Here is a 27,090-nt window from a genome sequence, read left to right as displayed (position 1 = left end):
ATTAACCCAATTAACGAAGCCAGACCCACATCTGCCATGGGATGTCAATGAACATTTTTTTTTAAAGAACTTTGTATTTCACCTCCCTCTGAACAAAAAAAAAAAAACAAACCACCAAACCAAAAAAACCCAACCCAAACACCATACATCACAATAGCGTCAGCTTTTATCAGTATGCTGTTAAAAATTACTCATGATTCAGACTGCAAAAACTCCCGGCACATCTACTTTCTGGCCGCTTGTCAGCTGGAGGTAGCTCTGTGTTTGTGCCCTAGAAAGGTTAAGACAAGCCAGTTTATCCTGCACATGCACAGGCTCTCTTGCAGTTGGGTACCTCTGTGCCTTAACAGCGATTAGACCTTTGTTTTTTAAACAGTGAGGAGCAGGGAAACTTGAAAGATACCAGCAGTACTTGAATTCATGTGGCTTCTTTCTTACTGTTTTATTGCACAAGGAATTAAATGGAAATATTTGGGGCTCTGCTGGCATGTTTGATGAAAAATCCATGTTCAAATAGGATCCGTAATATTACATAGATCTCATTGCTGTAATAACCTCATGCTACTGTTAAAATGATGTATGATTTCAGGTATATAAGATTCAGCTTATTAGGGGCTTTTCTCCTGGTAGGAACTTTTTGAGGAAGAGGAAGAGAATGAGTTCATTAGCCATATGTAGCAGAGTTCATACACTCCTTCAATAACCCCTTAAAATGCCTTATTTGTCCTCATCCACACAAATTGTCATCGTTTTTACGGACCAGGAAGGATCTACAAAGCCAGGCAGTGCTCCCAAAGGCACTTCATAGAGCAGGCTGCACGCTGCTGTCGAGCCAAGGTAGGTTGTGTGTGTTCTGCTGAACTGACTGGCAACAGCTCTGCTCCCAGAAGTTCCTCCTGCCCCAGACTGAAGTGGCTGAGAGAAGGCAGCAGGCATCTTAAACAACCTTCTCAGTCAGACTGCATGGACCTCGTTACTATAATGAGCCATAGAAGGATGTGAGGAACTACTTGAGCTTTGGAGAGAAGGAAGAGATGGACACTGTGACGCATGCAGCTGATCTTGCATTCAGCAATGTCTCCGGATGATCTCAAGGTCTAACCCCATGTGGAGTACCTTATGGTCACTGGTTCTCAAGAGTATGTTGGGGAGTAACGCAGCGGGGGCTGTGAATGAAGTAATGCACATGCCGTCTCCCTGAAAAGAATGGAAAGACTGGGGCAGCGGTTGTCATCCACGGACTTGGGAGCGGCCTGGGTTCCTGCCAGTGCTTCGGCCATGAGCACAGGTGTCTGCAAAAACAAATCCAAATAACTCTCGAACATCACTAGATCTGGCAGCAGAGTGGAACTTTGTGACTGGAAGAGTTGCGTTCACCATTTCTCTCATCCTCTTTTTGTTGTGTAGTCTTGCCTGAATATCAAAGCGGAAGCTCGAGCCCCTGATCACCAGCCTGACCTTAATCTTGGGCAGGAGACTGCCATGCCAGGAGAGGAGCTGGTTCGGAGGAGACGAGCAGTGGGTAGGGTTGGCACTCTGAAGGAGCTGCAGGCTGTGCTGCCTGGCTAATCCAGGTGCCCGCTTCTTGCTGAAGAGTGAGGCAGGTCTGGCCGTGGGGGGTAGGCACCGGCACCGCCGGGGATGAGATCAGTGTGGGCTGGCCCTCCGCGTCCCAGTGAGCTGTCAGCTGAACCACTGAGACATGCGTTCAGGAAATGGACTTCCACCGCTTAACTGCAGAGGGATACCTAGTTTAATCTAGTACGACTTTTTTTGCCAAAAGGTAAATTGAGGAGCACCAATGGCTGCCTTGTGTCTCTGGTAAGCGTAGGGACCACCTTGCAAGGACATCCAAGGAGAGGCATAAATTCCCTAGAACCCATCAAGAAAACGATAGCTCTTTGCCAGTATGGGATCCAGAAAAGTTTCCAGTGTATCTTGAACTGAAGAAAACAATTACTGTAGCCGATCCTATAGCTGCAGTAGTATTTGTCTGTATTCATAGGACAGACTATACTAGATAAGCTTTATGACCGTCGGGAGTGAGCCTGTCGTTCTAGAGCCTCTTCCTCAATGTGCCTTTCACGCTCTGTCAGATTAGCAGCCGCCAAAACGAGGAAAAAGGAATTTTCCTTTCTTCTGCCTTAGAAGACCCATCTCGCCGTACTTCTCTTCTACCTTGGCTCAAAATGGCTTTGGCCCTTGGCAAATCCAGGCAGCCAACAGGTCGTCTTAGAGAAGCTCCACTCTCATGAGGATCTCGGGGAAAATACCCTTTTTGCCTGTTCAGTCACACACATCAAAGGAAACAGCCGTTTCAGTCTTCATTTGCATCGTGCAGGCATTTGATGTGGTCCAGTTACGCGGAGCTCTGCTTGAGAAGGCAGAAGTGCCAGCGCGCTTCAGGCTTTGACAGAGGTGGGGAGAAAACTCAGCCAGGCAAATAACGCATCCCTCTCGCAAGGCGCTTTCCTTTTTTAACAGGACAGAGCGAGTTGCTTGGTTTCTGGAGGGACTTTGCAACGAAAGCTCCGTGCGGCCCTGGTGCGGTTTGGGTCGGTGAGCTGGCGCGGCGCTTGGGAACTGCGGCGGGGAAGATCCTCTGGCCGTGTGCGCTCCCTCCCAGCACTAACGCTATCAAAAGGTGGTAACCCCCCCCTGTATTTACAGATCGCCTTTTTAAAAACAATTACTGAAAATCTCTCAGCTTGAGGTTTTGTTTGCTCGCTTAAGAAAAAAAATCGCAGCTTTTAAGTTTCAATTGGGATGCCGTGCCTGGTGAAACGTGTGAGGGGTGCCATCCCCGTGCCCGGAGGAGCCACAGGCAGCGCCGGGCGTGCGGCGGACACAGGCCCCGGTGCCGAGGGCCCGTGTTCCCGGCGGGGAGCGCAGGAGCGGCGGAACGTTATTTGTCTACTGGAGGCCAGGGCAGGCCGGCGGGCCGGGCCGTCCCCGCGGAGCGCCTGGGCTAACTGAGGCGGCTCGGCCGCCGGGGAAGGGGGACGCGGCTTGGCGTTACAGGTGCCGGCCCGCCCGCCCGCCCCGCCGTGACGGGGCTCGGATCCGCCGTTCGCCCCGGCTACCGGGCGGGCGGGGCCGGGCCGTGAGGAGGGCGGGCGGGGCGGGGCAGGGCCGGGCCGCGGGGCTGCCCCCGCCGGGCGGGGCGGGGATGGGCGGGCGGGCCGCCCGCCGCGCCAATCGGCGGCTTTGTTTAGGGTTACAGGGCGCGGAGGGGGCGTGCGCCCACCGGGGCCGCCCGCAGCCAATGGACAGGGCTGGGGGCGGTGGCTCCGGCGGCCGCCCGGCTCGTTCGTCCCATTGGCCCGGCGCGCGGTCGCTCTGGCGGAGAGCGCTGCCTCGTTGGCTGCCGGCGCCGGCGGCGCCGTGCGTCAATCGGCGCGTCCCGCTTCCTTCGCGGCGCGGTTGGCTCTGGCGGCCGTCAGTCGCGCGGCGTCGCTTCCCGAGTGGCTGTTGCGGCCATCAGTAAAGCGGCCCGTCCGGCCCCCCTCGTCTTCCCGGCGCGGCCGCTGAGTGGCTGCGGCGCGTGTCACTGAAGCGCTGCCGCTCTCCGATTGGCGGGGCGCGCTGTCCGTCGCGCCCATCCCCTACGGGCGCCCGCCCTCCACCGGCCGCGATTGGCCGCCGCGGGTGTCAGTGCGGCGGCTCCCCCAATGGGCGGCGCGGGGTGTGCGCCGTGCGCGCGGGGTGGCCGGCCCGGCGGCGGCGGCGGCGGCAGCGGGAGGAGGCGGCGCGCGCCTGGGTCCCGGTCGCGAGGAGGCGGAGGAGGATGTGGCGCGCGGAGGGGAAATGGCTGCCGAAAACAAGCCGGAAGGTGAGAGCGCGGCCGGGCCGACTCCCGCTCCGCGCCGGGCCTGCCCACCGCCGCCGCGGGGCTGTCGGCGCGCCGGGCCTCCCGCGCCGCTCCCCCGCCCCTGCCCCCGCCGCGGGGCGGCGGCGGCGGAGGCCGGGCCGGGCCGCGCGGCGCGAAGTTTGGCGGCAGCGGGCGCCCCCGCGGGGCCGGGCCGGGCCGGGGCGGTCGCGGGGTGGGGGGCGGCGGCGGCGGCGGCGGGCAGGCCATGTGCGGCGGGCAGGCCGCGTGGCGCCGGGGCCGAGGCGGCCGGGCCGGGCCGGGGCACGGGCACGCCTCCCGCCGCCCGCCGGCACGTGCCCGCCCGCCGCCAACATGGAGGCTGCGGCGGCACGGCCGGCGCGGGTCGGCGCAGGGCGCGGCGCGGGGCTCCGGGCCGCCGCTCGCCGCTGACGGCCTGGGCCCGCCGCCGCCGCCGCCCGGGGGTCACGCTGCGCCGGGCCGGGCCTGGCCTGGCCGCGCCGCCCCCGCCGCCCCCCTCCCCCTTCCTCCGCCTCCCCCACCGGCGGCGGCGCACGTGCCTCGCGGGTGCGCGCTCGCCCGTCACGAGCAGGGCGGCCTCGTCCGCGGCCCCGCCGCACCGGGGCCTCCGCGCCGCCGGGCAGCGGGCGGGCCGGGGGTGGGCGCTGCTGGGGCGGGCGGAGCGGCGCCGCCCGGTCGAGCGGCGGGCCCGGAGGTGAGCGAGAGGAGGGCCCGGCGCGCCCCCGCCGGCCGTGCGGGGTGGGGGGCGGCGATGGCGGGGGGGGGGGGGAAAGCTGGGGCGCCCAACTCCGGCCGAAAGTTACCGGCGCGGCAGGGAGCCGGGGCGCGGCGTGTCCGCAAGGGGGTAGCGCTGCTCCGCCCGAGCGCGGCCCCGCCGGCTCTGCCGGCCGGGCCGGGTTGAATCCTGCGGGCAGGCGGGGGGTCGCTCAGCGCCGCCTCGCCCGGCCCGGCGTTGCGCAACGCGCCCGGTGCCCGGTGCCGGGGCCTCCATCTTCCAGGGCGGGAGGACAGGGCGGCCGGTGCTTCGGGTCCCCGAGTCGCCGGTTGCGTAACTGAAATTGGGCGAATTCCCGCCTGGATCGATCTCGTTGCCGTGGGCACCTCGAGCACCTGCCGTTAGTCTGGCCCGGAGGGGTTTCGGTACCCGCCGTGGCCGGCGCACCTACGGCCTCGCTCTTAACCCCTTTGCGCTCTTCGCCGGGAAACACCCTCTTAGGATACAGGGGTGCTCGTCCCACCTCTTCGTCGGGATTTTTCCTCAAAGTGCTCTGGGAATATCTCCTTTTTCAGTTGTGACTTAGGACCCGTAGAGCCTCTGTGGGCATGGCCGCCTCTGGTTCGCTCTTTGCCGTGCCTCGTCCGGCATGATGCGGGCCGAGCACTCTACAGAAACGTCAGTTTTAAGTCGTGGCAGTGATGATGAGCATTGTTGGTTTCATTTTTTATTAGTCTCTGTGATGCTCCCAAATGCGTTAGTTCTGTCTTTCCTGTGGTCCAGAAAAGACTGGGCTTCGTTCTTTCCTCATTTGCGTTGAAGTAACTGATTGACCCTGCTGGAGTAGGAGACGCCGGCCGGTTAGCACGGGTGTAAGTGGGAAGAGAACGGGCGTCCGTCTGGGCTTCACAGCTCAAAGTGTGAACTGTTGGTTCTGTACTGGGCAAAAGTTGTCCCTGAAGCCCAGATTGGGCTTGATTCTCTTCTCGGGCTTCCTGCGCTAACGTGTGAGAACACGTTTTCTGCGAAAAGCGCAGATTTCGGTGTGCTCACTGACACGAGGCCGTGGCTTTACAGAGCCGTGCAGACCCGTGCTCCTTGACCTGAAAGGTGATTTGGCCTTTACGCTTCTTGTTTAATACAACTTTTATCATGCTTCGTATTGGTAACTGATTTTTGTGGGCCGTTGAGGCGTGCTCTTGCGGAGGAGATGTGTCTGAAGCGGCATTTGCTTTTGTAACGTGGCACTGTGCACGAACTGCTGGAGAAACCTGTGGCTTTTGTGCCCAGCGTTTTAAGTGCGCCCGTCCGATGTCGTAACTGAGCGTTCGGCTTGGCCGGTCGGTGGTTGGTTCTCTGCTTTGCAGCCGCGTGGGGCACGGGCAGCGGCGCCGAGGCGGGAGCGGAGTCTTCGTCGGCTTGGCACCAGCGCCCGTCTCGCTCTCGTAGTAAGCGCGCAGAGCAGCTCCTGTGCTGACCTAGTTCTCTGGTGCGTTTTCAAGGAGGCAAGATATAAACCATTCATTCCTTAAACTTAAACTCCGCCTGTCAGAAACTTAAATGGGAATCATTTCAAAGTGTGATTCTAGACAAGTGTTTCACCAGGAGTACAGATGCTGGAGGAGAGAACACAAGTCCCTTTAGGTTTTTGTTACTTGAATATTTAAAAAATGAATGTAAATGGCAGCTAGCGGGTTAGTTGCGCAGAGCAGCACTGCCGTTATCGGGGAGCAATCCGCTCCATCCACCCAGAGCCTCATGAGCAGCAATGAACAGCTCTGCAGACCTGCCCGGTCTTGAAGCTCCGGTCGGGGCTTCTCCTGCCCAGCTGGCAGCAGAAAAACCTCGGTGAGAGGTGAGGGTTTGAAATGAGGCTGGCGTCTCTGTTCCCTGCCTGCAGGAGAGATTTCCACATCTTGGAAAACTCAGGTGAGTCTCCTCTTTTCTGGTTTCCTTAGGCAGGATGAAGTTGGGCTCTGACCGAGCAGCTCTTGCCGTCCCTGCAGTAGAGGTCTGTGGCTTCTGTAGTTTCTGCCGCGTTTTGCACGTCTGAACTGAAATGGGAGGACTGGCCCTTGGGGGTGCCAGCTTGGCTCTGAACTTGGTCAGGGTAAGGTCTTCCTTAAATTAAAAAAAGGAAAGTTTTTCAAAAAGTTCAAAACAGAAAGAATGTGCATAGAGAACCTTTCTTTGTATTTCTGTGTGTTCTCGTGGGCAGGTATCTGAAACCGCTAGGTTTAAAGTAGAGGAGTGCCCCTGCACTTCATTTAAGTGGTGCAGCAGGGGCTGGGCACTTTGTCCTGGGGTAAGTTGGTTGCCTGCAGCTGTTGAATTTTACCCCGTTAATTCAGGCAGGGCCTGTAGGTGGGAAAGGCAGGAGGGGGAATTTCTCCTGGTAACTCCTGCCCGAGCGGAGGGCATGGTGGGGACTTAGGTGGGTTTGTTGTTGATACTGACCGAGGAGGAAGTTGGAGCTTCAAATATTATTGAATGCTGAGAGGCTGTTTGGGCAACATACCTTTTGAAAACAAAACATTCTTGATTTGGTTGTTAAACAGCAAATATTTACCTTCCTCTGTGGAAGTGTTGCATAACGTTTTATTACTTCAACAAACCCAGCTTGTTGTGAGTGCGATGGGCTGCGTTTTGTGCCGTGCTCCCTGTGCTGCTGTCCTTCTGGGCAAAACCAGACTGTCACGGCGAAGAGGCAGGCTTTGACCCAGCTCAGTCCGCTCGTTGCCCCAGAATTTTTGCCGAATTTCAGCAGTTGGGATTTTACCAAAAAGGTCTGTTGTCAGAGGGGGAAGCTGCCTTGAACTGAAGTTTCTAGACCCTCCTGGAAGGCTGTAAGCCAGCAGGACGCTTCCAGAGAGTGGAGTCGAGTCGCTTTTTCCAAACAGCAGGAATTGTGTGTGTGTGTGCGCGCAAGGTCAAATTTTTTTGAGTACTTTTTGGTATCATAGCTGTTCTATGCTTAAGATTCCTGATGTAAGGCATGGGGCTTGTTTAAAACTCTAGTTACTGAATCCAGTGCCACATCTCCTGTTAATGGTTTTCCATCCGTGAGTTGTTAAAGCTACTCCTGCAGGAAGGTTTCCTATGGATGTTGTAACTCCGGTTTCATTTCCTGTAGCGGGAGGCAGTGAAAGGATTATGTACAAGTAAGGTTAAAACAAATGTAATCTTTCAAGACTTGATGCTAACTTTACATTGCTAATATTTTTAAATAGTTCTTCTCAGGCACGCAGTCTTTTAAAGAGCTGCTTAGGAAGGTGTATGCTGTCGGAGGAAGGGGAGGTAGCTATCCTACCTCTCTGTCCAGGCAGCCCTCGGAAAGAAGGAGCTGGAATGTGACCTTCCTTTTTTAGTGTCCCTTCTGTGTCTGCTTCAATAAACCAAATATATCCGCAGGGGACAAAAACCCAACAAAGCCAAACCTTTCCGTGGAGTGCAGCGAGGCTGGTGGAGCGCATTGTGGAATACAGTGCTGGTTAATTAAAACGCAGTGCTTCCAGCAGCTTCTTGCATCTTCAGTGTTTCCTGGCTTCCTCTTCCACACCTTGCTGGGTTTTTATTTTTAGTTTTTCCCCCGCGCTTTGTATCTTGTTTTCATTTCCCCTTCAGCCATGTCTTGTGTTTCCCCTGTTTTGAACCCTGTGGGTTTTGAAAGGCAAGTATGCCTGCGGGTGCTGGTGTCTGTCCTGACCCCACTTTCTTGGGGTGCAGCACCCGCCCTCTCCCCGGGGCAATGCTGGAGGCTGCGGCTGCGTTCGGAGGAGCAGGAACGGCACCGGGCGAGCAAGAGCCAGCTCCCGTTATCGCTGGGAGCAGCGAGCTCAGTGTCCTTCTCTTGCTCTTGTCCCGTCTTCAGTTCACGGCTTTTGGGTTTTTTCCTGCCAGCTCTCCAGGTAGGTTTCCAAACTCAAACTGTTCATAGGTTAAAAAAAACCCAACTACCACCAAACAGTAAAAATATCAGTGGCTGGTGGTGTATAGCTCAGAGTAAGGGATTTCACTTGCCTTGGCTGGTACTTTGGGGATTCTGGAAAACTGGTTGTAGTGTTGCAAACGGTTGTAGTATTGAAAACTGTATAAATGGGTGGTTTATTTTTGCTAGGCCTGACTAATAATATCCGTCTCTCCTTAGTTGCACTGCAGTTGAATTTGATGATGTAATTTTAGTGAAAACCAAGGGACAAAGGAATTGATGATGGGTCTAACACAAATGCATCATTGGCGACAGAGAGCAATGGTCTAATCGTGCTGTTGCACCTCTCGTGTTTAACAGCAACACGGTGAAAGTCACTTGAACACGTGAGCTGCCAGAAAAAGTTGAAGCGCTGTTTTAGCACTCCTAAGGATTGCTTTAAACATAGTTACTTTTGTGCACCTTCAGAATTTAACCAAATTCTCCTGTCTCGTATGGTTAGCAGGGCGCTTTAAAGCGCCTGCTGGGGTGGGAGAGGAAGAGAGGAGCCGCTTTGGCGGCTGGGGGAAGTGGACTCCAAAGTGCTGAGCACAGTGATAAACACGCGGCGTGAGAAATAAATAGCTAATTGTGTAAACCAGACCTTCTCACCCAGCGCGTAGGCTTTCATTAAGAAGAATTGTGCTATCAACTCTTCCCCAAAACGCAGCATTTGCAGTTTTACATAACTGTGTTGTTTAAATTGAATTCAGTTATGTCAAGAAACTTTCTGCTGTGTGAGAAGGATACAATAACTTGCAAGGAGCGCGTTATTGGTGGGGCGAACCGGGACGATAATACGCAGCAGCAGAGTCTGAGCTATATTTGTGTTTCTTACACTTTTAGAATGGTTTGTAGAGCTTGTCATAGCAACAAAGTATTTATTACAAGTGTTCCAAGAAACTAGGCTAGATTCAATAACTGACTAGAGGAAAATTATTTTGTTGATCATCCTTGCTACTACTACCACCCCTATGATTTCCTCCCCATCCTCTCTGGTTCTCCTCATTCCTCCCGTCTGACGGCACGCCGGTTTGTGCACCATCCTGTTTGCTCCTCTTTCACTTCTTTTTACCTTTGCCCAGACTGTTTACCCTTTCCTTGCGTCCCTCCTCCATCCCTCGGCTGCTTCTGGGGCTGCCGACGTCCTTCGCGGTGAAGGATCAGGAACGCCTTGGCTCTGCCGGCGTCTGTGCCGAGCGCTGGCATCCAGTGGAACCTTGCTGGGAAAGCAGCGCTGGAGAGCTGGACCTGGTTATCTTATCTTAGCCTCCCTCTTCTGATATTTAGAAATCTGCTTTTGTTGCCAAGAGACTTACAACTGTAATCGTCCAAATATTTCTAGAAAACAGACCAAAAGCTGTTGGGTTTGCTTACATTGCTACTTGTTTACTGATGGAAAATGCCAGGACCGAAGTTTAACTATGAGAAATAGTGTGCCAGTCCTTCAGCTGTTTAGATTGGGGATAATTCTTTGCATTTACTTCTGCCAGATTGAATTTATTGGTTTTCTCTGTGGCTAGAGGTCAGCAAGCAAAAGAACGTAGGAGTTCAAGGGGACTGCATGGCCCCCCCCCCCCAGCCCAGGACCTGGCGGGGCCAAATCAATACATGGGAAATACAAATCTGTAAAAAAAAAAAATAAATTGAATGTCTTTGGACTAAATCTAGATATCTTGACTTTCATTTTTGTCTCTGTCTTTATATATAGTCTTTAGAAAAGCGAGTTATTGGGAGAGCAGCTTTTGGGAAGAGTTTTGGAAAAGCCGAGAACCACAGCCCCGAAGGACGGGTGAGGACGTTGGTGCTTTGGGTTGGGCATCGACCTAACCGCTACCGAGCTCTCTGAAACAAGGCTCGGGCTCGTCATTCTCCTCCTTGTTTACTGTATTCATTTGGGTGCTGCTTGCGAGCTGTGTTTAGTCTGTTCTGCCGCTTAAGCAGCGATGTGGCGAGTGGCATCACTGTTAACCTGCCGCCCTCCTGTTCCATTTAAGTAGCTAATAATGACATTGTGGTTTTAGCCGTTCGTTTTATACGAAAGCGCCTATTGTAACGTTTTAACACCTTTTACCTCTCTTGTGAGGTAGTTAAGAAGATGGCCAACCCTAAGTTATTGCTTCATAATAATGGGTTTATAAAACTTGTGTTTCTGATTTTATAGGCTTATTCTTTATATTTACTTCCAGTATAGAGCTGTCTGCACATCAGCAGTTGATCAACACCCATTCAGCCATTCCCCAATTATAAGTTATATTGATAAACTGCGGCAGTTAAATGGTCTACAGATCTAAGCTTCACCTCCTGGATCTGAGAAGATTTAAGAATAAGTTAAAGAAAAAAAAAAGGGGGGGGGGGAGAAGAGAGGGGTTTGTTTGGAGAGCAGGGGTAGAGCGTAGTCTCACTGTGTGATTTGCTGTTGTGTGCTTTAAAAGTTTTATGGCCCGTGTTGCATCCCTTGGGAGGATAAAGTGCAAGGAGCATGAACAAACCCATAAAATTACGAAGGCTTTATGTGGTATAATTAATATGGAACTTTCCGTGAACTTTATGGTAGTTGTACTTTCTTAATTTTACGCGAGTTTCTGCTTTGCTATAAGTAATCTTGAAGATTGCTAATAGAACTCAAATTTTGGATTTTCATACCGAATTATGACAAGATGGGTTGTAGGCTTTTATATTTTAGTAAACAGCTTCCTTACTGTAGTTTTCAGAATTGGCCGTGCATGCCTTGGGAAGCATTTCTGAGCTGTGGCCAGCTTTGCACTAAAAAACCCCCCATGTCGATACAGCTTTACTGGCAAATCCTCCTTGTGCAAGCGCAGCTTTGCTTGCAAAAGCACTTTGTATTGACACTGGATGGGTTTGCAGATCACAATGTCGTAAGTCGCACCCATAGCAAAAATAATACGAGGAGGAAAGTACAACCACAAATCTGGCCTGGATTTGCACAGTAAAATCAAATAAGCATTGTGAAAGTGCAGCTCCTTTTTTAACTACAGAGGAAATTTTAGTTCTAAATAAATGTAAAGTACTCCCTCTGGGGCATGCTGGCTGCTCTGGAGGTTGGCGTGGATGCTGAGCAGCATTGATTCCTCGGACTTCATCAGAAGACTCTGGTAGCTGAGTGGGTATGTCGAGTTGACTAGAAATGACAGATTTGATTCAAAGCAAAGGACAACCATTTTTTTTTTTTTTCCCCCTCCTCCTCCCTAAAGATTGATGTGGGTTAGTTGGAAGGATTGCAATTTGGAATGAAGAAATGTTGTTGCTAAACACAGGAAAAAGAATTGTAGGTGAGATGCAGGCACCGGATGGTGAAAGTGACTTTCCATTGCTATAACAGCACAAAGGTCTGAGACGCTAACACCAGGAGTTGGAAGGTTTGGAGTCAGCAAGTTCTGATAACTTCTACCAAAACATTTTTAAGGGGCCTATTATCCATAGGCACTTTCTGGATTAATAATACTGATAATTGATGACAGTGGAAGAAAGTTAATAAAATGAGCTGAATAATTAGAGGTCTGCCAGCCCTGCAAAATAATGGGATGAATGATAGAGGACTTGACTGATACGGAGGTAAGGGGAAGTAATACAATTAATGTCAATTAAAATGTGCCCATGGAAAATAAGCTGATGAGATGTAACTGGGGATGTAGTTTGGCTGATAAAAGCAATAATGTGTGCTGTAAAATACTTTGCCGCCTTAATGAATTGAATGTAGTGCAATGCAATATTTTGAACAAGAAATGAAAACGGTATGAAGTTGATGTAGGGAATGTTAAGTAGGTACCAGCTAAATTGGGTGGCGGATCTGAAAATGCGGGTGGAGTGGCTGCGGGCTGCCATTGCTCCGTACTGTGCCCCAGGCAAGTCGGCGTCTTCGTGGCTGCCTTCAAGCGTCGCGACATGCACGGCTGCGGAGCTTTGGGCAGACAGAGATGGTGGGAAATAACAAGGTGACGTTCGCACGTGCAGAACGTTGACTGGGAAAAAGATGGTCTGAGATGCTCAATGCCAAGCGAGAAATCCTGGAATGGTAGACGAAAAAATAGTGGAGAGGACCTTATTCCCAATCTCTCTATCAGTTCAGCAAAGATCGATGCTGCCCGCCTGCTCATTTGCCCAGGAAGAAGTCCGAAACTCCGCAGCCCTGTTGATTTAGTCCAAGGCAGTTGTACGGTAAAGTTCCTGATAACTCAGGGAGCGCACAGGACTCATAAATTATAGAGCAGCTCACGTTTATCATACACATCGCTGCTTATCTTGTAAGCTCATCTGCTGTGCTTGCACGAGTAGTTGATTTAACAGCATGTATATTGTTGAACTTGACACATCCAAGAGTATAATCAAGCTTTAAAAATACTAGAGATGTCTGGCTGCTGGTGTGCGCTCTTTGCCCGCTTTCTAAAATGATTGCAGGATGGGTTCTCTCTGGTGTGCTGCAGGTCATGGGAGATTTCTGTATCGTATGTAATTGCAGAGGGGTTTTATCATGATGCTGGCATCTGTTTAAGGACATAAAATGATTAGATATGTGAAAGGAAAAAGTTAATACCCTTTTTGTGTATGTGAATGCTCTCGTTCTTCAGGTGGTGGTGGAGGGGTGAGAGAGGCATAAGTTAATGCCTCTGGGACTTCCACTGGCTGCTGTTGGACTTGAGGGGTTTGGGTTCTCTCTTTCGGTTTTTAAGGGGAATTGATGCACCTTCTATGTTTTTAGCAACAGAAAAGAATAATTTTGTATTCTTTGGTATTTCTGCTGCCGAGAGCACCCGGGCATGGTGAGGTAGGCAGATTTCCATCCCTCTGCCTCACTCATGTTGAGGGAACTACATTCACTTTCTGAGCTGTCTATGGAAAGAAAAGTAACCTGTTTTTAATCAGGCACAGTGTATTTTAGTTTTAAGTGAACTAATAGACCTTAAGTTGCGTTTCTGGTGCAGCCTGACAAAATTATAACGGGTACTAGGGCTCTGTGCTTATTTAGTTGCAAATCCTGTCAAGTGTGAACTTCATTTATGACTTTCCTGGCAGGTCATACCGCTGTGGTCACAGCTTCTATAACGTTTTGTCGCTGTTGCTTGTAAAATTTGTCACTGAGGGAAATAATAATCTAAAATAGGCACAGGTAAGCACACACAGGCTGCTTGTGCACGCATCCATCAAAGCTCTTCTCAAACTTTGCAGCCACAAGAATTAAACTGTATTTATATTTCTGAAGCTAAAGTGCAATTTCAACAGAAAGCTGTATTCTTCCTTGCAATGACGAATTGCCTGCTCTTTGACGAGGGAACTGGTGGGTTTCCAAGTCCTGCCGTAGCCAGGGGCTCCTCGTGGAAACTGCCTGTTCTCCTGTGTGTACATCACGTGTCTTCTCTTCTTTCTAGATGATCACGGGAACAGCAATGGCAGTCATGTAAAAATCTTTTTACCGAAGAAGCTGCTTGAATGTCTACCAAAATGTTCAAGTTTACCGAAAGAGAGGCACCGCTGGAACACTAATGAGGTAGTTAAATCTCTTATTTATTGCTAAACGTACCAGCTTACGTGATGCTTTTGGATTATTTTTTGAGAGCATGCCGTGTAAGTTACAGAGTATGAATTCCCTAGCTCTGGAACCCGTTGTTAAATAATAAAGTCCTGTTGCATGTTGAAAGTGAGCTTTGAACTAGATGTGAAGGCAAATGTGGAAGCTGACTTCTAGTTTAGTAGGAGTCTGTTGCTCGTGTGTGTGTACGTCGCTTGTCTTGGGCAAATCTTGTACCATCTTACATGTTTCAGAGTTGTTGAAAATTAGAGAGGTGTTTTGGTACCATGGTAAACAAAATGTTTTCTTATGCATAAAGACTCCCGAACAAAAAAACAGTGCATGTTCTTTCCGGCCAAACGGGGTCCTGAGAAATAATGAGCTTACTCCTGTCTGAGAGATCTTGTTAAGGATGGGGGCATAAAGGACTGGGCGTTTATACTGGAATCCAGTTACTCTGAATGTGGTAGTTCGCGTAGCTCCTGTTAACACATCATGGTAGGGTTCCTTGGAAGGAAACAAGTATTTCTTCTGTTTGGTGGGCCAAGGTAAAGTTGAAGAAAATCCCAGTAGCTCTATGATCCCTTGTCTTCATTCCTCCTGGGCAGCAAGGCTGGAAGCTACACTGCATAGTTTTAGTTTTCAGCAGCACTGTCTGACATTACCTTTGCTGTATTTCTGGTAATCATTTAATAATAGAAGCAGTCAACTTTGAGAAATGACAGTGAAACTGCAGTTAGTATCTGCCTGTTGCAAGCTAACTGTTCTTCTCCCTCTAATCAGTCATCAGTAACATCTAAATGTGTTAACAAAAACTGTACTCACGAGTTTAACGACCGCAAGTGGCAAGCTGAGCGCAGAGTCAAACACAGATCAGTTCATGTGTGTATTTTTCAGAGCTGGAGTCCTTCACCCCCCTCCTTTTGTCTGAAAGTTAAAGTCAAGGATTTATTTTTAACATACTAAGTACTGTGACAGAATTAATCGGGTCTTTTGGGGAGCTGCTGTCATTGGCTCTTTTGTGTAGATGTTTTTGTCTTGGGTCACTTGAATTGAAATGTAAATTGTAGGAAACGTGGGTTGCAATTTATTTTGTGATTGCATTTATACTAATGGGAACGGGGCACGGAGTAATAGCAATTCCAGTAGCTCTAAAAGATGATGTTTTGACAGAGTTGAGAAGGAAAGCTCCCCGCGCAGGTTGGTGGCAGTGATGCTCCCTCTTGTCATTGGAAGCAACTTGTTGGTTTTCAGTCACTTTTCTCTGGTATTTCTGTTGTCCCTATTTAGAGCCTTGTGTATACATTTACATAGGCAGGCTTTCAGCTTTTTCTTCTTGAACGGTGTTTGGTGTGTGCAGTCTCCCAGGGTACAGAATGTGGCAAACAAAGTTAATCATACAGCTGAAAATCTTTATTATTCATAAGCATGATGCAAACAGGAAAGCGTAGGTGCGTGCGAAGTGTTAATACTAGAAGAAAACTAAAATTTGGACATGTAGCCTTCCTTCTGAAGGACGTGTCAGCATTCTGGAGAGGGGGACGTGAACGGTGTTGACGATGCTTGCCAGCATATTGCTGGTGCAGGTTTGTCATACCTCAGTTCTGGAGGGATTGTTTGCTAATAATCACCAGTCATCAGCTGGTATCTTCAAAAACCAGAACCAACCCACTTCTGTCGTCTTGAACATCAAGTTTCTCTCGTTCATTTGTATCCCTCCAAAATCTGTCGCTGGCTCTGTACATGGGTTATTACCGGCGCTGTCTCTGCCAGCGCGCAGGGTGTGTTGGTTGCAGTTTCCCCATTGCATTATTTAAAAGGAAGAGCTTTTCTTGCGGTCAGAGATTTTTGGCCTCGTTAGCTCAGGGGAAGAAAAAAAAAAAACAAGAAAAAGGCAGAATCTTCTGCCTAGATGAAGTCTTGGAAAATTTGTGTTAATTACGGGGGAGGAGGGAGCTTAGCTTACAGGTTTTATTTCCTTCCCCACCCCCAACCTGGGACTTTAATTCTGTTCACTGTTATAAAACTTGAATTTTTCTTAGGGTATAATTGAATAATAATGCGGGACTATGTTTCAGAGTCATTCCTAAGGGAGTATATTTTTTCATCTTAGTACACAGGTGTTCTGTCTATGCTGGTGAAGGCCTGAGTTGTATAAAATACATCTTTGGCTTCTAGATTTTACAGCGGTGCTTCCAGAATTTTTGAGGCGATTTCAAAATCACTGGCACTGCCTGTGAGGTGCCTCACCGATAGGGAGGTTCGTTAAAAGATGTAAAAGAAATAAAACGCGTAAAGTAACTTGCAGATCTGAATGCCGATGACACTGTTGTCCTCCCTCACACCCGTATCTGTTTGGACAAACTCACGATGTCTGGTCTCACCATCCCGCGTGCCAGCGCGGTGGGAATTGCTGTGGGATGCGGTATGGGATGCGTCCGAGGGGCGGCTGACTATGACCCGGCTGCTTGCCGAGACCCTTCAGCATCGCTTTTTCTGCCCCTTTGCATGGGGATATTTCAAGGAAACTGCAGCGTGGTACTTGTACGCATCAGCGAGCCCTTGAAATAAAGTGCAAAGGTATTTTCAGCCCTGGGGCTGGCAGGCAGCATAAAGGGGGGACGCGTGGGGCTGGCGCGTGGGCTCGTTCTGCCGACGGGTCCCTTGCATCCGCAAACGAGACGCTGCCAACGCTGAGCGTGGAGGTCAGGGAGCAGCTGGCGTTTGTTCTTTCCTCTACCAGGGCATCACCATGGGAACGCCACAAATAACTTTTTCTGGGCGCTTTCATCTGCAGATTGAGGATAATGGTCATGTGTTGCTCTGGAGTGGGTAATTGGGATGGAGAAACAATATCCTTTGAGAGCCGAATAGGTTGTGGTTGACTTTACACTTAGTAAAATAATGCTATGAGCAGTGAGAGAAATGGAGCATTTAAAAATGCTTAGAACACGTTATCAAGATGTTTGCTTTCTGTCAGATGATGCAGTTTTAGCTGAAATGTTTGATGGAAATATATTTCCATATCAAGATGTCATCTCATCTTAAATCAAGTTTATAGTGGTTTTATATTTCCTAGTGAAGGAAGTGTTCCTTCTAATTCAAATTTTTTTTACCAGAGGTACAAAATCATAAGTTTAGTCAAGCAATTTAAGTACAGATTTACGTTTTTTTGAGATGCCTGTGAAAGTGCATGTGTGCTTATTTCTCTTCCTCTGGGGGAGGACAGAAAGGGGATTTTCATACCACTTCTCACATTAGGCTAAATCGGTTAATTGCCAGAAATTCTGCAACGCTCTGTGCGTGCGAGGGAGTCCCTTGCTCTTGGGTTTGAATTGTCCTTCGTTTCGAACCGTTTTGGTGTTTTTGAGCAATACAGATCTGGTTCTGGCCGCAGCGAGGGGATGGAGCAAGGACTTGCCGTAGCGTGGTGCTGCCTGTAGCCCGACGGCATGGAGTGGTACGGGCGGGTGCAGGGCTCAAGGGTGTTGGAGTAACCTTGTCTGTGCACGGCGCTTGCCAAAAGCGGGCTTGCAGCTTTGAGCAGAGATGCCTTTCATTAATGGAGTTGGCAGCCGCAGTCATTAATCATCCTTGTAAACACTTAATGACACAGTACGAGAAAGAAGAAAAAGTTAAACATCAGAAATGTAAAATGCTACCTAGGGCTTTTGTTTCTGACGGAATTCTATATTTACGCTCTCTGTTGGGAGAAGCCCAGAAGTTCTTCGGTAGAAAATACCAGTAGTAATTGCTTTGTGTGCTCAGGCTTTTCTGGAGAGGGGGGACAGAAACGCCCCGTTTCCCAATGTGATATCTAGCATCAAGTCTTTACAGGTTTCAGGCTCAGGTATTGCTTGGTGGTGTGCAAATAAGTGCGGTTACAAAACTCTGTATTTGGGCGTTATTAAGCATAGGAAGTAATTCTTTGACAATGCCACGTTGGGGACCCCGAGTCGCGTGCTCACTGACATCTCTGATGTGGTCTTGCTTTTTTGCTTTGCTTGCATGACGGTGACATTCTCCTCTTCTGCTTGACATCGAGTTATTTCCATTCTTTAAAGCAAAGGGTGTCTGTCCACGTTGCCATATGCCATCGAGGTGGCAAAACTCGCTGGAAAAGCGAGAGCGCTTGTTACAGTTCCCTGAGGACTTCAGAGTTGTTTGGTGTATTTGGTTTAATGCATTCAAGTTAATTCAGATGTTTTGCTTAAGCGCAGAGTTTCCCAAAGCCAGAGGCTGGCCGTCGTCGTGAGAGCTCTGCGGCTGCGGAGCACTTACAAAGCTGAACGTCCTCGCAGTCTGCATCGGCTCTGTGATCTCTCAAGAGCAATGAGAATATTTAATTTTGACTAATTGCCCGCTGCCCATGCAATCATGGAGTATAAAATACTATGGCAGTATTGGCCAGCGCTATTATTAGAAGTCTTGTTGCTTTCTGTTCCTCCTGATGATCCTCTCTGCCGGAGGAGCAGCAGGGAAGCGGTCGCAGCCCGGCTTGTGCATGCCTGCCACGGAGCATCTCCTCCTGCCGCCGTTGGTCTGGCACGTGGGGTTGCCTGTCGGTTTGTGCTGAGCTGAGGCTGGAACAAGGTAAGGTAAGGTGTTGTGAGTGAAAGGAACTGCCCAGTTGAGGGCAAAGCGTTTGCCAAGTGCTGGAACGGCCAGAGCATCTGTAAAATCACGTCCCCTGTTTCAGCGGCGGTGGCCGTTGTGGCTGGGAAAGGCACGTCCCACCTGAGTTTGGCACTGCCTGGTTGGGCACTTGCTCTGCCCGCCGTCTGTACCATGCTTTCCAGAGCATCTCCATCCTCTTGGCCGACCCAAGTAGGTCCAAGTAGGAAAACCCACTTTCTTTAAGGGAGAGGAAAGCTCCAAAAGTGAAATCAGCAGGGAATAATGCTTACACCCTGGCTAGAGCCGAGCCGGGAGTAAACTGTGTGTACACCTGACTGATGCCGTCTAGCACGTGTGGGCGGCTTTTCTCGCTGCGTGTGTGATTATGATTTAAGGCTGATCAGTGAACGAGATGGAAATTTCTCTTTAACAGAAGTACTTCATTATGGGTTTATTTTGTGAAATTAATGAAATTCTGTGCTTTGCTTAATGTACAAAGCAGGAAATCTGCTACTGGCTTTGCTTTTGCAGTTTCTCAGTCATGTTTACATAATTAGTAAATGTTGTGAGCAGGCTCGGTGATTTAGCAGAATTGAAAGGTTACTGTTCCTGGCAATTCTAAACAAAAGCGGCAATACCTGCTACGGGGCACGTGCTCTAACAGAGAGATTCCTCAGCTTCCTCTTAGGAAAACCTAACTTTTTTTCCTTCCCTTTTGTAAATGTTAGGACCGATGTTGTAATTGTATAATGATAAGTCTTTAAAAATGGCTGATTTTGCAGTTCTGCGCTGTTAATGTGTCGGAGTCCTGGGACCAGATTGAATCCTGTAAAGCATAGCAAACAGATGAAATGTATTGTTTTGGATAATGTACTGCCCTCCTGTTTTTGTTATTTTTCCCCAAGTCAATTCAATTGAATGAATTAAATTAACTTTTTCATGCTTAATGATAGCTAAAGAAAAACATCACTTCATAATTAGTTTTAGCATATTATACACAAAGTATGAAACGCTGGTGGTATTTAACTCAGCGGCTTTTTGGCATTAGTCACCTATCAAAATATCTCTGACTATTGTCACCAATGTTGAAACTTCCTAGCAATTAGCGTGGCGTGGAATTGGTCCAGTCTGAGCACATGCTGTTTGTGGGGGCTCACCCGTTCTCGTGGTACATGGTTGCTCTGGAGTACAGTGTCAAAAGAGAACGTGGAATCCGGTGCAGGGGGAATAAGAAGTTGGACGTAGCGGTTATGCAAAGTCTTCTTCAGACGTGAGAGAACCAGCAGACTGCAGCAATTTAATTGTTATTTAGCCGTTTATTTCCAGGAACACCAACAGTAGTGGTAGGTACCGCTGCATCACAAACTTGGGTCTCTGGCTTGCCCAGCACCGAGTAAAAAACGCTCGTTGGTGCAGTATGTGAGTTGTACTTTGTACCGTGTTTTACAAGGAAAATGTTACAACAAAGTCAATTTACAAAGTCAATTTAAGTGTCTCTCTGCCAGGGACTGGCATATATAAACACAAATGAATCGGTTCACTTGTCAAATGGATGGAAACTGAGGATATTACATTTTGTGAGTGATTGAAATCCTGTCTTCTCGGTCTCGTGTTTGCCACTTCCAAGGGTGGCTGTTTCATTTTGAAGAGAAGAATCAGGGGATTTAGATGAAAAAGAAAAACTAGATACGAAGGAAAAATTAGTCGCATGCGAACGCTTTGGGGCGTGCGGCACCCATGGCATTGGCTCGCACCGGCGTGTCCGGCTGCGGGCAGCTGCCTGCACGTTGACCGTGCTCGCTTCCCCATCTCTGCCTCGGAGGAATTCCTGAGGTGTGGGGTCTTCCTGATGATAGGATTCATGTTAATGCCTTCCGGACTTAATTGGCTGCTGAGTCACAGCAAATCTGTGCTTTTGTTGTTGAATTATTTCTAAGTCACTTGCTTTCCAAATCATTTCCTCCAAAATGAGGTCGTCTTACTGATCTGTAGTGTACATCGCGGTTAAAGGACCCAGCCTCAGCACACGGGTGAAATGACAGTGGAACAGCCGACTTTGCGGGTTGGTTCACAAAAATCAGAATTGATAAAGGTTGGAAATCATGGCAAGAACTTAGCTTTAACTCCAGTGCCTGCCAGTCGCTTTAGGAGCAGAGTTTGCCAGACACTGCTGCTGAGGGGGATATTGAAATATTGAGAGTACAGACCTTCCCGCTCTCTCCAGCAGCGCACGTAAAGCGGGAGAGATGCAGGAAGATGCGATGTGTTTTTTGGAAAAGCACACGGGCAAATGAGATTGTTGCACTGCACTTGAACTTGGAATGTGCTGATATTCTGTTGATGGTGGCTTCTTTGCCTTATGAAGACCTAGTTCAGGGGGTGGGTTTGTTTCTTGGCTTCAAGCACAAAGCTGTTTTGGTCCAGGTGAAAGACTCCAGACTTAACGCCTTGACTGGCAGAGGAGGGATGCTGAAGTGGAACGGGATGTAATGCCCTTGGTGGGTGTCTTTCCCCTAAAGTTATCAGATGTAAATATTACGCTCTCTGCATAAATTTAGCATAGATAATTGACTGTATCTTGCTTGGAAATAGGTACCAAAGGTTTTTTTATAGCTTCTGTGTAATTGAAATTCCAAGAGGAGAGGCCTTTGTCTTGGTAACCATATTTGAATTACTCTTTTATTGTAGCCTGAAACCGATACGTTACCATGTTGGGAGTTAGTTCAGTTGCGCGTGTGTCAATACTTACTGTATTTCCACAGTCACAATGAATAAAGCAAACTCTTGAAAAAGAGCATGTAATACTTGCCCTGCAAACAGACGATCCATTTGTGTCTCACGTAAGCAGCAGTCTGCCCAGCTAAGGTAACCTGTCAGTGCTGTAGCAGGACTGCACGCTGGTTTGTATCCTGAGCTCTGAAAACACTACTTTTTTTTTAAAATAATAAGCAAGCAATGCACCGATATGGAAATGAGGGGCTTGTGGAAGCCGTTCTGCAGGGAGGTTTTAAAAAAAAAAAAAAAAAAAAAAAAAGCTTCTAGGAGTGGGAGCCACCTCCGTGGCCGGGGTGCTGTGGCCGGAGGGTCTGCTGCAGCGGGCACCCCGCGCTCCAGCGTGCCCGGAGGAAGCCGGCCGGGGCGTGCTGCCGTGTGCTGTGTGTGAATTGCGAGAGCGTTGATGTGATGCCCTGGAAGGTATTAGTTTTACTCACTGAAGCTCCTTTGTTTTGCAGAGATCTTGATGCAGACGCCCTTTTGGATTTCTTTTTAATAATGTGTGACCCTTCACCTTTGATCCCTTGACCTGCATTACTTTGGTAACCATTTCATTTTTTAAATTTCATTTCACTTTTAATTTTGGTGTTCAAGCTGTAACATTTCATCGTTTTAAACTGTAGCGTTCTTTGACCTCCCCAAATGTCTTTTTTTTTTCTATGAGGATATGTAATGTTGGCTTTTCTTTAATAAAAATTATTTCAATTGTTAAAAAAATAAAGCATGTAATTTTCATTGGTTTTTGCTTCTTTTAAGTTTAACTGTGTGTATGTTTCTTGTATAGTACATTACTTTTTTTGACCTGTGTTCTCCCGGTATTTAACCTAATTTATTTTGACATTTCTGTACATCTTTGGTTTTAATTTGCGTTTCTCTACAGTTCTTTTGGTCAGTAACACATATGCTGTTTTCCTTCCCCCTTCCAGTCACATTTTGATAGCCCAGTGGGAGCATTTAAGATACTTGTTTGAATAAGAAATATTCTTTATTGTTAAAATTTTGTTCCCTGTCCTGAAGATAACTTTTCTAACCATCAGCTTAACACTGATAGCTGTTTTAATAAAAGATTAGGCTTTAGACCAAAATGAAAATCTCACTCGAAACTCAATTTACATTTATTTTTACATTATCATTGAAGCCAAAAGGAAAGTTATCAATCCTTAAAGAAGCACTATTGCCTGAACGTGGGAATGAAAAGCCCCCAAAGTTTAGTAGCTGCTTCTTTCCATTTTTCTATTGAAAGGGTACAGGCATGGTATATAAGAGATTTTGGCCAGATTCTATTTCTATCTTATAAGTGATCATAGGAAATCTACTGAGCACGGCCCACTGAAGCACAGATTATTTTTTAAGTGTCTCATTATTTTATTCTCTAACATTTAATGCTGAAGTTTTAATTGCACACAGATGAAGCTGCTAAATGAGCACTGAAATGGATTTAGGTCTTCTCTGAGCCTTGTTGATGCTTATAAAACTTTATATCGTTCATTAGAACCACAGATTAAAACTCACATATTACAAGTCGTCACCTGGCCGCTGCCCGTGTCTGGCCCCTCTCGGAGGAGCCTGAAGCCCTGCTGACGTTTCCCAGGAGAAGCAGGGGCTGCAGCCAGCTCCCCTGCAGGGTTGGCTGGGTTCTGCTGTCCTGCGGGGCTGAGCCTCGCCTCCCTTATTTCCCTGGAGCCCCCCATATGGCTCGGGGGGTCGGGCCCCAGATTTACCCCTGAGCAGGGGGATGCACCATCATCACCAGAGCCTGTTCCAGGAACCATCACCTTCTTTTAATTATCGTCCATGCTTGAGAAAAGGGTATTTCCAGCACTAACCTTTGTGCGTAACAGCAAAGATCTCTGTTTTTATCTGCCCTTCGTTGTGTTCGCAGAGTCACCTGTTCAAATAATGTGGCAGTCAAGAGCAGTGTTCACAAAATTCTGCCGACCGGTGCCTCCTCTGCGTTGATGTGCGTGTTTCTCTCTTTGAGCCAGCGGCTGGAGCGAGATGGACAATCACGCAATCAGTGTGTGAAGCGTTCGGGTGGCTTTTTCCTTTTTCCCTCCTGTTCCAAATTTTAGCTGTAATAGTTTTTGTAGGCCTAGAGTCATCGATTCTGGTATACGAGGCTGCCGCTCCTACATCGAGCATGTTTTGGGTAGCTGAGATTTGGCTTTCACTCTGGTTTTAATGCTGCCTTGTCAGCCTGAGAAGTATGATCCTCCAAAATCATCTTGAGCTATTTCACCAGTCTTCAGAACAGGGTTTTTAAAACTCAGTGGAAAAAGTATTTATTTTGCCCGAGAAAACTCCTCGCAGACTATTTTTCTCCTCCTTGTAACACATTTTATATCAGCAGGAGTTAGATGTGAACACCTTGACTTTCTAAGAAAGCAGTTTTTAAACTCCCTTTATTTAGACATCTGGAAACCAAAGGGAATCTCCCTTCTCTACACAGAGGGCTGGCTTTCACCTCCCTCCTGGTAGAGCAAACAATGAGGGGGGGAAAAAAAGTGATGGAATAAGAATGTCTGATGTTGGGAATTGGAACCAATAATCTGAAAACCCATGAGGTTAAAAGATGGCTAGAGTTCCTTTTTTCAGGAGATGTTTTGTCATGTCCATCCTGCCTTCTTTCCATAAGGTAAGCTCTTAGTGATGGAAGTCGCTGGGTATCCCTCACAAGGTGTTTGGTGACACGGAATGATGCATGCTATCTTTTCCATGATCCTTCCAAGTCTTCTGTTGGATGCAGATGGTTATCTGCAGAGAAGGGTGTAGGGAGTGTGGGTTGTGCCTGTTCAGCTGTTGCATGGGCTTCCGGGATGCTGGAGCTGCTGGGGAAGAAGGGCAGAGCCCTTGGAAAGGGAGGATAGGCATTGTTGTTTCTTCTGTAAACAGCAGTAAATATCAGCCAGAAAAGCTGCTTCGTTAACACGGCAGTGGCATTACCCGGGCTTAAAGTCTGTCTTTGGGTTTCTGCTGCAGTGTCGCTGGATGACAGTAGGTAATATCGGCAACAGTTGTCCCTTGTGTGCCGAGAGAGGGTGGGACTTAATTCATTTTACTGAGCTTGTTTTTTTACTGAACAGGATCTAAAATACATGTTTTCTTCAAACACTTAATCAAAGAACTACAGAAATGCTGCAAAATGTTGGCAAAGCGAAATGTTTGTCTATTTAAATATTAAGAGAATACTCTGAGAGATTTGTTCCTGCTTACGAGGTTTTTCTGTTATTCAAAGTCAGAATATTGACAATATCCACTCCTGAAACAAGGCTTAATTTTGAAAGTCGTGCAATATCTTCTACTGCTGGATGCTTTTATATGCTAACCTTAATGTAAGGCTAAATGGCTGAAATGAAACACTTGGCACGTTTACTAGATCTAGCACATTGCACGTGGTGCAGTTCAGGTGGTGCAGCTGGGGCAGGATTAACCTAATCTGTTCCACCCAGCAGGCACACTGGTGTACGGGTCATCTGCTCGTGCCATTCCTTTAATACCGCACACAGGCAACAGGCAAATTGCTCACCGCAGTCTGGACGACTTTGAACAAGAGATGTTTCAGTCAACACAAGCAACCCTTGCTTTTTATGTTAAAAAATCTCATCTAAACGTGCAGGATGAAGAAGCGTGCAGGACAGATATTATTTCCCCCTCCCCCCCCAGTCTGTTTCCAAGAAAAAGCAGATTTCTGTGCAGAAGCTGTCCGTGCAGTAAGTGGGCAGCCATCTCCGGCCAACGTGCTTTAGGGCAGGCGGCTTCTAGGCAGGAGTCCTGTTGCTCTCATGCTCCGAGAGGAAGGGGAAATGTCACTTCTCGGAGGAAAGCCCCGTGCTGCCCCGGCGCACGTCGGAGCTGCGGCCGTGGGGGGACCGCTGCCCTGGCAGTGGCTGCTTGGGCTTGGGGGTGAGTTTCCCACGCTTCTCACCTCGCTCGCTGGTCTCTGTATATATTGTTTTACAAAGTCCTTAAATAATTGAATTACCACTATTGCTTTATTCTTCAAGCTCTCAATGTGCGTTAAGGTCTTTGATCGCTGGAGGGGTAAGCCGGCACCGTTGGGCTGCCTTCCCCAGCTCAGTCTTGTGCTTCTGCTTTTACTCTGCTTCCAGTAGAACTCCCACAGTAGTGGAAACCCTGCGTTTGGCTTTCTGTGTGTGCTAGAGCTAGGTCCTGTGTCTTTCCTGCGCTCTTAGCTGCAGACCTCGGGTGAGTAAATGTTCGGTGATAAAAATGTGTTTTTATTTCTCCTTCAGGTTTGGCTTGTCTGCTTTTCAGCTCTTCTAGACATTGGAAATTCCAGTTTGTGTTTGTTTTTCTCTGGATTCCTTCCCACAAGACAGAAGTGAATTCAGCATGGATTATTGGGGAGAGCCTTGGCTGGGAATAAGGATAATTGCAGTCTCTGGCTGTGCCACAGATTTACTGATGATTTCTTTTAAGTTATTCACCTGCGCTGTATCTGTTTCCTCAGCTGTAAAATACGGGTAATTACCTCCATTGTAAAATGTTATGGGGTCTGCTGATAATTATATGAACGAAGTGCTAATTATAGTGATTATTACTTGGACCTAGTCTAGATCTGGGCGACGTCCCTGTTGTGACGAACATAGGAAACAAATGCTACAACTTGCCTTTCTCCATTCCTCGTGAGGCACCTGGAAGGGGAAGGTGCTGCGGCACTTGAATGTAAATTCCTGATTGCATTTACATTTTTAAAGAAGCACGACTCCTTTTTCACCCAAGTCAATCTATTCACTTCCCGTCTCCCTTGGTCCTCCCACGTTAGCGGGGCAGTAGGCTGGTGAGAGGCTGAGAAATTACTAATTCGGTAGGTGGATCCACGTGTAACTTGACAACAAGGACTTGTGCTTTGGCACACGCTTTTCCTCTTGGAGATGCATAGAAGAAAGCCGCTTGGGATGGTGCTCTTCAGGACACCGACTGGGTCGGGCCGGTCTGCGTGCTACCTCAGGGCTCAGTTCCTTTGGAAGATCTGACCTTGATGTGAGGAGATGTGTAATCACCGTTGAGATTATTTCCCTCCTGTAAAAGACTATGGCTTGCAAGACTTCATTATCAAACATTGTATTTGCCTTTCTCTTCTCCATTTATTTAGGACATGGTTTCTTTGTAGCTGGGAATAGCTCTCTACTGTCGGCTAAGGCAGGCTGGGTAGTGGAGGAAGAACTGATATTCTTTAAGGTAGAAATGGAGCATTTTCATCCAGAAAATACTGCTGCTGCTGCCCGGACAATGCTCTGGTTTCTGATGGTAGCAATAATGAGCAATGTCTTACATCCGTTAACGATGAGAGCCCCCTGTCCCATACCAGCCTTCCCTGGACACGTTTCGTGGCGCAGTAACGCCAAAACCCGTGTTCTTGGTTCGTCTTGCTGCAGTTCCTGCCTGCTCTGTTCTGCCACGGCTGCTCGCTCTGCCTTTCTGGGTTCTGCTGGACGGACTTTGGCCCCCACCACCATGTACCTGCTTGCCATCGGCCTTGGCCTTTCTTTGCCCTGGAAGAGCAGCCATAGATCTCGGTAACATCTTCAGAATTTGGTAGCAAGCTAGAGGTGATGTGCTGAGCAGCTCTTCCTTTCTCATAGTTTCATGATTGCAGTGAATTTTTAACTTTG

At 48.5% G+C, this 27,090-nt stretch overlaps 1 protein-coding gene across 8 annotated transcripts in view; it reads left to right on the top strand.

The window, feature by feature from the left end:
- CAMTA1 (calmodulin binding transcription activator 1) overlaps positions 1-27,090 on the top strand; it is a 298,061-nt gene that overhangs the window by 13,645 nt on the left and 257,326 nt on the right. For 5 of the 8 annotated variants that reach the window (XR_012838575.1, XM_075773313.1, XM_075773314.1 and 2 more), the window contains exon 3: positions 13,923-14,041. Coding sequence is in view for 7 of the 8 variants with exons in the window: in XM_075773313.1 (XP_075629428.1) it covers positions 13,923-14,041 (119 nt within the window). In the remaining variant the exon portion in view is untranslated. Of the gene's footprint in view, positions 1-3,639; positions 3,833-13,922; positions 14,042-27,090 lie in introns of those variants that run through there. The other 3 variants (XM_075773316.1, XM_075773317.1, XM_075773315.1) reach the window with 1 other exon arrangement.

This window comes from Balearica regulorum, chromosome 21 (genome assembly GCF_011004875.1).
Source record: "Balearica regulorum gibbericeps isolate bBalReg1 chromosome 21, bBalReg1.pri, whole genome shotgun sequence".
Taxonomy (NCBI): domain Eukaryota; kingdom Metazoa; phylum Chordata; class Aves; order Gruiformes; family Gruidae; genus Balearica; species Balearica regulorum.
This window is presented reverse-complemented; position numbering and strand designations above follow the sequence as displayed.